General features: G+C 57.0%; 2 protein-coding genes and 1 long non-coding RNA gene across 3 annotated transcripts in view; 1 reads left to right on the top strand and 2 right to left on the bottom strand.

Moving 5' to 3' along the window:
• HOXC4 (homeobox C4) overlaps positions 1-8,837 on the bottom strand; it is a 60,231-nt gene extending 51,394 nt beyond the window's left edge. The window contains exon 1 of the mRNA XM_032493021.1: positions 8,819-8,837. The gene's annotated coding sequence lies outside the window, so the exon portion shown is untranslated. The remainder of the gene's footprint in view (positions 1-8,818) is intronic.
• On the bottom strand, positions 732-3,992 carry HOXC9 (homeobox C9). The gene is made up of 2 exons (XM_032493024.1): positions 3,102-3,992; positions 732-1,416 (listed from the first exon to the last, which is right to left on the bottom strand). The coding sequence occupies exons 1-2, from the start codon at positions 3,637-3,639 to the stop codon at positions 1,172-1,174; spliced, it is 783 nt and encodes a 260-aa protein (XP_032348915.1). The 5' UTR covers positions 3,640-3,992; the 3' UTR covers positions 732-1,171.
• On the top strand, positions 3,985-10,035 carry LOC116667600. Its single transcript, XR_004324502.1, has 3 exons — positions 3,985-4,123; positions 4,556-8,007; positions 8,835-10,035. It is a non-coding gene; the product is annotated as an uncharacterized LOC116667600 (long non-coding RNA).
• Positions 10,036-11,426: the final 1,391 nt, after the last annotated feature.

The following is an 11,426-nucleotide window of genomic DNA, read 5'->3' as shown; positions in this document are numbered from 1 at the left end:
CTGCTCGGTCCTCCTCACTGTTCACCCTCCCTAGTACCCTCCCCTCCAGCCATCCCTCGAAGCACCAGCACCATGCAGACAAGCAAGAATCCAACCTGGGCCCTCACCCAGCACCCAACTTTCAACTTCACCTATCTCTTCCCTCTGATCTCATGTACTCATAAATTACTACAATTAATTACAGCCAGGGAAAACCATTCCTGCCGTGCCCTCATCCCTCAGGGACTCCATGGAGCTACCAGGAGACTCACGGGCAGCCAGCCTAGGCAGGCATAAGCTGGACCTGGGCCTCAGCAGCCTCCACTGCACTCCGGGAGCCCTCAGCTCCATCACACCCTGTCTGGAGAGAAGCAGAGGGCACTTGCCCTTCCGAAGTACAGGGAGCCCCTTCCCTGGCTCGGCCTCCCCCAAAGGACCTGAACACTTGCCTCCTCCACAACAGCAGCCTGGGAGCCACAGGGAGGAGAAATAATGAGAACTGGATGCGGTTGGGTTTCTTGTTTTTTAAGTGACTTCGATATATTAACACAGAGCTGTTCTACCATAACAAACAGAAGCACGTTACAGGACGGACTCTAAGGATGAGAGGAAACATTGCTATGTACACGCTCGAGGCGCCGGCCTGCGCCGCTGCCGGACCCAGCCTGCGGCACGGTCCCCGACCCTCGCCCCTCAGCTCCTGGGCTGGGAAGCATTCTTGTGTGTGTGTGTGTGTGTCTTTTTTTTTTTTCTGTACAAAATCTGCACACAGAGCACCCCAGGCCTGAGGACTGATGGCCTGGACCAAATACGATACAGGAAAAAAAAATAGAAATATAGCGATTCAAGTACTGGCTTCTCTGAAGAAAGGAGAAAAAAAATCACATTTGTGTCTGTCATTTATTTCAGTTGCGCTGGGAGAAGAGAAAGCGGTTTCTCTCCCCGCCTCCTCCTCCTCGCTGGGTAGAACTAACTCTAAAACACCAATTTCTCAACACTGAACCCTCCCAAATTGCAAGAGTTTTCCTTTTCCCCTTCCTTTTTTTTTTTTCTTTTTAAGCTGATTGGCTTTTCTCTATCTTGTTCTTTCCTTTTCTTTTTCGTGCTGTCTCCCGCTTGGGTTGGGGTATTTTTGTGGGGTTTTTTTTTGTTTTTCCCTTGGCTGTGCCGAGGCAGCAGGCTGGGGCAGGGTTTAGGATTGCTCCTTGTCGGTTTTTTCTTTATTCATCTTTTTCATCTTCATCCTCCGGTTCTGAAACCAGATTTTGACCTGCCGCTCAGTGAGATTGAGAACCCGGGCCACCTCGTACCGACGGTCCCTGGTTAAATACATATTGAAGAGAAACTCCTTCTCCAGTTCCAGCGTCTGGTACTTGGTGTAGGGGCAGCGCTTCTTTCTCGTGGAGCGGGCGTGGATCCAGTTGGCCACGGGGTTGCCTGGAGGGCCAAACACAGGCAGGGGTCAGTGGAGCCCCTTTCCAGCCCAGGACCCTTGCCACCCCACCCCCAGGCTCAGCCAGGCTCCCCAAACCCAATAATTGAACCTGAATTTGGACACGTTTTGCTTTAGGAATTCCCCCCTTACTCCTTTTGCATCCTCCCCCCTTCCGATCTCCCCCCCTCCTCTGTTTCCAGCACCTAAAACTATAGGAAATCGAAGCTATCAAAGCCTCTACAGTCTGGTCCTCAGCTTCAAGAGTAGTAATTCGAGAATATCCTCATAAAAAGTCCAAATTCCCAACCGTTTCATAGGCCCATAAACGCTTCTCTCTCTTGTTTTTTATTTTTATAGCGAGGTCTCTCTCCTCCCCACTTCCCTCCTCCCCTGCCCCCTCCCATCCTCCCAGCCCACGACCAAGTCCTGAAATTTCAGCAGTTCTGCTTCCTGACCCTGAGAGTCTCCAAGCCCCTCATTACCCTCTCCAGCGCCCTTCTCCCTCTCTCGGAGTTCAACCCTGCTGAGGCGAATTCACAGGGTGATGCTGGGATGGCAAAAGCCTTTCTCTTCTCCCCAGGGAGCTGCTGGCCTTGGGGACAGACTCCCCTATATCTTAGCTCCCCTGTTTGGCTTCCAGTGCCCCTCTCCTGCCAGCCCCAGGACAGGCTCTGCAGGAGCCAAGCCTCCAATTTCAGGTTTATGAGAGTAGCTGAGGGCAAGAAGGGAAGCCTTCAGAGGGGTATAATTAGGCCCTGGCCCCTTATGGGGCTGGAGGAAAGGATTTCCTGCAGCCCCCTCCTGGGACTCCCCCAGACACTTCCTCACACCCAGGGGCTGCACCCCCTCCCCTGCTGTTTCCCCTTCTTCCCTCTTTCTCTGGCCTTGCAGCTCTCACCTGTCCCCCCACCTACTCCTGCCTTTCTTTGCAGAAAGGCTCCTGTTTCCTTGATTGGGGTGTGTGTATGTGTATAATTCTCTAATCTGGGGAGATGCCTCTCCCCACTTCTCACCTCTGACCCCCATTCCTAACCCTCTCTTATGCAGACCCTCAGAAGAGGACTCTCAAGTTTAAGGAGACTGGGACCCCACTTATCTCCCTCAACTCTGAAAGTCCTGATCTCTCCAAGTTCCCAGGCTGTGAAAGACCCCAAACCCCTCACCAAGTGCTCCTGGGGGAGAAGCCCATGGACCTTCTGCTTTATGAATCTCTAGTGGGATGACGACCCCCATGCTGTCTAGGAGCTAGGGGTAGCTTTTCTCCCTGGGGTTATTTCCTCTCTGCCCCCAGTGTTCTCCTCATCTCTCCTCCATCCCACCTCAAACCATAAAATGAATCTCGCCCCTACCCCATCCCCTAGCCCTGTCTGCATTTCTTCGAAAGAAGCGACTGAGCCAAAAAGCCTGGACTGGGGGCGTGGGGGCGGGGGCTCTCATCAAAGCCAGCTCCTGAGAGAGGAATCCCCCTCAGCCCTCTCCCAACCTGGCTCCCTAGGCCCCCTTCTCAGACCTTCCTGCCCCTAAAAGCTCCCCAAGGTAATTCGCTTTTATTGAGTCCTCGCCCCCTCGCCCTCGCCCCTCTCCCGCGCTCCCTGCGCCGCTCCGAGGGGCTGTAATCCGGCTCCCCCCCGCCCGTCCTCCCCTCCCCTCCCGCGCGGGTTGTAAAGGAAAATTGCTCCCAACTTACTGGGGTCCAGGTCGGCCTTCTCCTCTTTGTGCTTGCTGCCGGCGAGGGCGTCCGCCTCGGGCGAGGGCAGGGTCTGCGGGGCGCGGTCGCGCAGCTCCCCGGGCGAGCCGTACATGTAGTCCGGGTAGCTGCGGCCGTCGCCCGGGCCGCAGTCGGCGCGGCGCCCGGGGTAGGCGTCCGGCTTGAGGGCGTAGTGACGGCCCCCGGCCGGGAAGCTGGGGAAGGAGACGGCGCCGGACAGCGGCTCGAGCCAAGTCCGCATGTAGCGCGCGTCGGCGCCGAGGTGGGGCTGGGGGCCGTACGGGTGGTAGACCACGGACGACTGCGAGGGCACGGGCGCCCACGACGTGCTGAACACGGCCGGCTTGGGCGCGAAGCTACAGGACGGAAAATCGCTACAGTCCGGCACCAAACCGCTGGGTCTGGCGGCCGCGGGGTGAGCCCCCGTGGCCGGAAACCTGGACGCTAGGAGGTCTTCATTGTCGTGAGAGATGAGCGAGTCCACGTAATAGTTACTGATGGGCCCCGTCGCCGACATCGTAACAGGGTTTTACATACATAAGATTATTGTATGAACTGTATATGTACTTTTTATCTGCTCACAGAACAATCAAGGCAGGTAATTATTTTTCCAGCCTTTTCCCCGCAGCTCATTGGCTCCCTGGCCCCCACGTGATCGTATTTACCCAAAAATACGGCGCGGATCAATGCGCAGGGGCTTTTTTTCCTGGCTTTTTTTTTTTCCCTTCTCCCACCCCCTTCTTTCTGCTGATCCCCGCGACCTGCGTTTTCCTGGGGGTCCGTCACTCTGGACCCAAGGACCTGGCCACCCCCTCAGGACAACTCGCATCTCAGCAGAGAACCCCCTGGCCCATGTCCACCCATAAGCAGATGGCCTCCGCCCCCACCCCCAGGAGGATTTCTTAATGGGGTGAAAATGCCAGTCCCTGAAGCCAGGGTTCCCGGACCCCCGGGGCCGAGCTGGGCGCGGGAGACCCGCAGGGGCTGAGAGGCCGGCCGAGGTAGGTGGAGGAACTATTTCTTGACGTAATCCGTCTCTGTCGGCCCCTACGCTCCCGCAGTCTCTGCGCGAGCCGAGATCAGAGATTGTCAGTTCGGAACGTGGCTTTTAAAAATGCGTTTTTAAATAGTGTGTACGTATGTATTTCTTTCAGGAGCAGCAGCAGCGAGGGAGGGAGAGTGGGAGGGGACTGCGGAAGCTGGGGTGGAGGGAGGGAAGCAGGGAAAGGGGAGCGTCCTTCTGCCACTGGCCAATTCAGCCCCCCAAATCTAGGGTAGGGAAAGATTGGGGAAGGTGGTCCACGGATGGGAGGGGTAGGACCTCGGGACCTGTACACCTTTGTTACTAGAAGTCCTCTCTTTGCTTTGGCACAGATATGCAAACGCCTTCATTTTAAATTTATTGTCTGTATCTATTTATCTTTCTTTGCCAGCCTGAAGAAGTGGAGGAGAGGTCTACACAACTTCAGTGGGGTGACCCCATCCCTGCTGCTTGTTCACCCTCCTTTGCCCTCAACTGCATCTCTGAGACATCCTGCCCCCCGTCCCCCCAAAAAGAAGTCACTACAGGGCTCTGTCTGCAGAGAGCCAGGGTGAGAGCGGGCAAGGCAAGAGAGCGACCTCAGTCGTGGGCAAGTAGCTTGTTTTTACGTCCTTCAATAAAAATTTTATGAGGATCATTTGATTGTTCATAAATGTGTCTTTCATTAAATAAAATTGTAGGCTGTTTTTGGAACGAGAAAAAAGCTACAGAGGAATGGGGGAAAGCAATTTCTTGGGAGTCAGAAGCAGGAATTCTGGAAGGGGCAGTGTGATTGTAGGGAAGATCACACAACTTGGAGTCCTCCCCCCAGTAAGTTGGTTGCTACCCTCCTCCTCAAATTGGGGGTTCGTTGCCCAGCCCTCTGCTTTCCCTCAGACTGTCTCATGGTGGTTTAGTCAAGGTGGGCTTTAGGCAAACAGGAAATTCTCAGTGTGTGTGCAAGAGAGGGGGCAGGGAAGTTGGCTGGGGGTGGAGGAGAAGGGCAGGTGATGTCCCCAGAGACAGATGCACCCTAGGCATGGCAGAGTGAGTTTGAAGGAGGGGTGCAATTCCACGGTCAGCAGGAAGGAGTTCAGTTTGCACTAGGGAAGACAGGCAGGAGCTGAGGCTAAGACACAGGCTCTGAGGCAGCAGGGAAGGACAAGGCTTCCCAGACCTGAGACGCCTGCCCTTCTTTCCCACTCCTGTCCCTAGGAGGGGACCAAACGCCAGGAGTGGGGGTGGAGGCTGCTTTTTTCCTGCATCTCTGTCGACCTGATTCCTCTGGGGAAGAGAAGGGCTAGAGAGAGAGGTGTCCCAGAGAGTGTAGTTTGTGTGTTTGGGGAGGGAGGAAAGTTGAGGGGGGGGGAGGGTAGATCTGCAGCCCCGAAGCACTGACCCCAGCCTGCCAGGCCCCCTCCCCAGTCCCTGCTCCTCCCCTTCTCCGGTTCTTTCCTTTTCGGTCAAGCGGGGCTGGGATTTCGACGCATGGGGGGGATGTGAGAAGTGCCCGGCTGGGAAGAGGCGACCCAGGGCCTCAGCCTCTTCACCCTCGGCGGCTCTGTCTTCCCCTCCCCCGGATTGGACTGGTCTGGGAAATCCAAATTACAGCAAGAGACAGAATATCTCTTTGGCCTTGATGGAGTTGGGTTAGCTGTCAATCAAAAATTCTCCCTCACTAGTTCAAGGAAAAGACAGGAGGTTCCTGTCCCCCTGCGGAGGCTTCCTCCAAATCCCCAACGCCGTCAGCACCTCCCCCAGCCCAGGCGGAGCCGGGGACCCTGCCTGGCTCTTAGGTGGCTGCTGGCAGCGCTGAGCAAAGATGTGTAGCCTTCAGAGGGCCCGGGGCCAGACTGCGACCAAGAGGATATCAAGGGACAGAGGCTGAGAGAGACTGAGCCTGAGACAGCCTGAGACAGCACGACTGAAGCACGGCTCCAGGCCCACAGAGAGGAAGGAAGGAAGGAAAGAAGGAAGGAAAGAAGAAAACGAAGGATGAGGATGAAAGAAAGCGAGAGGGGAGAATTCCAGAAAAGAATGGAGGCAAGATGAAAAGCGAGAGGAGAGCAGGGAAAGGAAGGCATGCGGAGAGCTAGCTGGAGGAAGGGCGGCGACAGGCAGGCAGGACAGGGCAGGGCGCGGGCTGGCGGAGCAGCCGTGGCATTGTGCAGCCCGCTGGCCGGCCGGGCCTTTGCGGCGGGACCGGCTCCGGGCGCAGCGGCCACTTCTGTCCGGACACAAAGGAGGAAGAGGCCTCCTCTCTTGCCCCTCCTGGGCGACCTGCTGGGGTGGGTACAACAGGCCTCTGGGATATGGAACCCTATCTTGGTCCAGGCAGCTGCCCAGGCGGCTGGGGTCCGAGCCACGCTCTCATCAAGGAGCAAAGAAGACATGTGGAAGGAGAAGGTTTCACGCCCGCTCCTCCTTTGCATCTTCTCCAGGCAACAGGGCCCATCTGCCCCAATCTCAGTCTTCCTAGAAGAAAGTCGCCCCAAAGCCCCTCTCCTATGGGCCTCTACTATTGGGGAGGCCCCCACCAGACATAATGGTTATAAACAGATGCCCCTTTCTCTCCTACCCCCTTTTGCCACCGCCTTCTTTGCAGCACTGGAGCGGCCTGCCCACCCTGCCTGCCCACCCAGCAGAGACAGCAGCAGTGGGGCAGCTGGGATCACCAGGCCCACGCTCTCCGCTGCCGTCAAATTCCCTGTGAAACCGAGGGGAGATTGTCACCTTCCTTTCAGAGCGTGAACTCAGACCTTCCCCACTCAGACACAGACACAGCTGTGGATCAGGAAGCAGGCCTCGCCCACAGCCCCCTCCCAACCAATGCCCCATTTTGCCTAGGCCTTGCTGAGAGAGGCGGCCAGGAGGAGGGGGGCTGGAAGCGGCTGGCAGCCCCTGACTTCACCAGGCTGAGGTCTCTCGGTTCCACAACTGCCTGTGGGTTGTATCCCCATTCTCTGCATTTGGAGGTGGGGTGGAAGGTCAGGGCTCTAAGGCAGGCCTTCAAGCTCCCCCCAGTCCAGGCCTGTAGGTGTGGGGGTGTGACGGATGTGGGGACACCAAGAAGGAGTGGTTTGTCTTCCCAGATTGTTACTCCTGCTGAATCTCCCACCAGTTACCCAGACTCCCTCTCACCCCCACCACTCCCTTCAATTTGCCTCAGCACCAATGGGGCAACCCAAGGGACCAGAGGCCACTGGGGGTCCCTGTTTGGGATGGGGAAATCCCAGCTTTAGTTAGCAGTTCTGCATTCACTCTGGTGCTCAGAGCGCTCCTCTGACCCCAAAAGACTGCACTGGGCCCAGGAGAGCCCCTCAAGTGGGAGGGGCCCCCTTACTGCATCACTTCAGACCTGTGCAGCTGAGAGCAAGCTAGTACCACCATGGGAAGGACAGACAGACAGAAAGACAGACAGGTTAGAGTCATCCCCTCCCCTTGCCCTGCACCTCCCTTTTAGTGATTTAAATTCCCTCCGGTTCAATCCACACCGTCAAGTTCGGTTTAAATTTAAAACAGGCTTTTCCCGGTGCCCCAGCGGGCCATCCCTGCCGCCCCGCCACAGGCAGGGCGCCCGCTCCAGGCTCGTCAGCACCGCCCGCGCGGAGGAGGCCTCGCGTGCTCCATTTGCTTTCATTTTCCTTCTCCCCCTGAACTGGGCTCAGTTCACCTCTCCGCTGCCCTCTCCTCCCCGCCCCCTCTTTGGTTCCCCTCGACTTTCCCCCCTTTTCTCTCCTGATCCCTCTTTGTTGGGAAAAACACACCCACACACAACTCCTCTTAGCTCAGGCCTGCGCTGGAAGCAGAAACTGAATTCTCCTGGCCTGCCGCGAGGAGACCCGCGTCCTGCCCCCACCCCAGGTGGGTATCCCGGATCCCTACACACCAGGAGTCCAGCCCCTAAGCCCAGCGGGAGTGAAACCTCTAGGGCCTGTGAACGTGGCCCTCTCAACGCCACGGCCTGCATTCCCGCCGGCCCCCTGCCCTGCCGCCCCGCAGCAAACGGGGCTATTTCCGGCTCCCCCAACCCCGTCTGGTTTCCCAGCCTGGGGAGTAGCTGGAGGGGGAGCAGCCCCTAGAGCCAGGGGTGCCCTCTGCCTGGAGTCCCCGAAGCCCTGGGCGCCTGGTTACCTGATCTTTGTGTGATGTGTGTGTCGCAAGGAAATTTGCAGTGACTTTGGAGCCCAGACTGAGGAAGCCGAGGTGGCGAAAGGAGAGACAATACGGGTCCGAAGTACAATTAAGGGGCCCGAGCCGCTAGTCTCTCCCCCGCCCTCCCTGCCAGACTGGGAGCTGTCTGGCCTCAAACCTCAGGGCAACCCGAGAACCTAGAGCCGGAAACTCAACCCATGGCGGAGGGAACCAGAGGATCCGGCATCCAGAAAGCAGGAGGGATGCTCCCTTCCAACTGGGGGGCGCAGCAACTAGCCCCGCTGAGTTGCAGAGAATCCAATGAATGAAAGTGCACATTCCGACGAATTTTCCCGATTTTTTCAACCTTTGGAAGGACAGCATAGGGTTTGGGCTGTCTCAGATGAACAGACAGACAGACAGGCAAATAGCGTCTCCGGAGGCAGACAGACTCACAACATGAGTGTGAGCCTTAAATCAAATACAGGTTCAACATTCCCCGAGGCCTCTCTGCCAGGCCGGCGGGCGCCGATTTCCCTACCTTCTCTCCCTTCCAGGGCGTTGGGCAGAGGCCCGGAAGACTCGGTCCCTCTGGCTTGGTCCAATCCCGCCTCGGGAAGCGCCTTCGTTACCTGCTCCTCGGCTCCCCATGGCCACAGATGCAGGGCAGCCGCCTCCGCCGGGGGAGGGAAGCCCTGGCCACCGCAGCCGCGGCTGCCCGCCCTCCTTCCCTCCCTCCCTCTTCCTCGCCCTCCCTCCCTCTCTCCCTCCCTCGCGCGCTACCGCTCGCCGGGCCCTCCCGCGGGCAACCTGTTCTGGACCAAATCCAGGTATCTCCGAAAGAGAGAAAAAAAGAAAAGACCTCTTATGTGGAAAAGAAAGACCCTCGACTGCATTTATTTTTCATGCTCTGACCATTGGTCGGCCTCGGTTCAGACGTCCCGGCCCCGGCCCTGCAGCTGCAGAGGTGTGCCGGGCCTGCCGCCTCGCCCACGCTGGCCGCCGCGCCCCGCGCACTGCGCGCTCCACACTCTGGGTCGCCGCCCCTCGGCAGCCCAAACACCAAACAGACCTCAAGGTCCTTCCTACAGACTCAACATCCGGTTGCTTGCCTCGCCGCTGGCCTCTGCCCGGAGCCCGCTCTGCTCAGTCTGAGGCCAAAGTCCACACACAATCCACCTTGTCCGTGCTCTCTCACCCGGCCGGACACCCCTCCTGGCCAAGGAGCGCGCTGGCCACCCTCGGGCCACAGTCCTACTTCGGGCGGGCTGCAAACCTCCCATGCACGGGACCCACACAAAGCCCACTGTCCTGAAGCTCCCACCCGCCGCCCCCTGTCCCCGGCCGGCCCCGCTGCCCTTCACCTGTTCCGGAGAAGGGCGGCATCTCCCAGCGAGCTGAGGCCAGGCGGTGGGCCCTGGTGGAGGGTGCTGGGGAGCCGAGGTCCCAAGGAGGCCACAGAGGATCTGCCGGCTAAGCCCAAGCCCCCGCAGCCAACGAGAGATCTCAGAGACCAAGGCTCTCCTTGGCAAGCTCTTGCCTTTTCCTCCTTCTCCCGCAAGTCTTAAACACTCACACGCCGAGAGTTCAGCTCTATAAATCCTGCTCCTCTTTCCCATATCATAATTAAAAAAAACCAGTAGGGGAGGTTTTAACTTTTATTGCGATTTCTGGAGTTGGGCTGCGGAGCATATATTAAGTTTACGCTTATGCGCTCTCTGCGGGGAGGGTCCTTTAAGAAATAAAAATCCATCTTAATATCCGCAGACGAGAGAGATAATTTTTTCCCTCCTCTTCACGCTGTTTCTTTTGAAGACTCCCTTCCAGCGAAGCGAATAAATAATCACCATCGCCTTAGCCATGATCCATGGCCCCAGGGCCCCAGGGTGGACTCTGGCCACCAGACTGGCCCTCACCTTGGCCCTGTGAGAACACACCCCATTCCTCAGGATGTAGGGGGGACACCCAGACCCATGGCTCTGTGGCCACCCCCCTCAAAAGCCCACCAGCTCTGAAAGGGAAATTGGGGCAGAGAGACCCAAAGCTCAGAAGTCGTTCATTGGTGAATTTCGGCCCATCAGGGACGCTGTCTCCAAGCCAGGCACTCCAGAGCACCCCACCCCTGCCTAAGACTCCCTTCACTCCAGCTGGCCCCGGGCTTCTGACAGCCTGAAAACTCAGAGACTGCTAGGAGCTGCCAAACCAGGGAAGCCCCTGCCTGCCTCACACCAGCTGGCCTTCCTCTGAAAATCTCCCCATCTTCCTGGAAGCCACAGGGAGATTTGAGCACTTCCTTCCAAGGGAAAAGATTTTTTCCCCCTACAGAGGGCTGGGGGACAGACAGACAGACTGACAATTTCAGCTAGAGAGAAGGAAGGCTCTATTCCTATTCTCTTCCCTAGACTCCTTGGGGTCTCTTTGTACAAGAGAGAAAAAAATATATGAGGATGCACAAAAATATATGCAGGGGGTCTGAGAGAGCCTGGAGGAGACAGAGATCTAGAAACAGAGACCTACACTCATTCAAGGTTACATATATCCCCCCAGCAGACAACTGCACGAATACAGAACTTCATGTATATATTTTGTTAGAGGGACAGGATTTTGTTCCCCTGTCTGAAAGTTTACAATGTTTTAATAATCATAATAATTCCAAAGTAAGAGAACCAAGAACCTGTCCTTCTCCTTTTGGCTTTCTCTTTCCCAGTCTCCCTGAGAACAGGGGTGGATCTCCCCATTTTTCCTGACCCTCCCCATTTTTCTCTGCAGAAAAGCCTCTTTGAAGAGCCTTCTCTCTAGCAATCAGGGCCAGAAGTGAGGAGCCAGAGGGAGAAAGGAGGGGAAGAATCTTTGCGAAGTTGCACATTGCTCAGAGTCCCCCTTAGCCCAGTAGCCTCCCCTCCTCCCCTTGGCATCAGCCAACAACCTCCCCAACAATATGGTAATGGTGGGTGCTGGCAGCCTCCGTTCACCCAGACACTTCGACACAGCGCAAAGACAAGCAGCTGCCTGACAGGCACAGACACAACAGACCAAGGCCTACGGGTAGCAGACAGCTAGAAAGAGACCAGAGCCAGATTCTTGCCCTGATGCTTCCCAGTAGGGTGGGGGGGGTTCTACTTGGACTTGATGGCTTTCCTCTAACCTAC

This window comes from Camelus ferus, chromosome 12 (assembly GCF_009834535.1).
Source record: "Camelus ferus isolate YT-003-E chromosome 12, BCGSAC_Cfer_1.0, whole genome shotgun sequence".
NCBI classification, from domain to species: domain Eukaryota; kingdom Metazoa; phylum Chordata; class Mammalia; order Artiodactyla; family Camelidae; genus Camelus; species Camelus ferus.
Note: the sequence above shows the minus strand (reverse complement) of the source record. Positions and strands in the feature narration are given on the sequence as shown.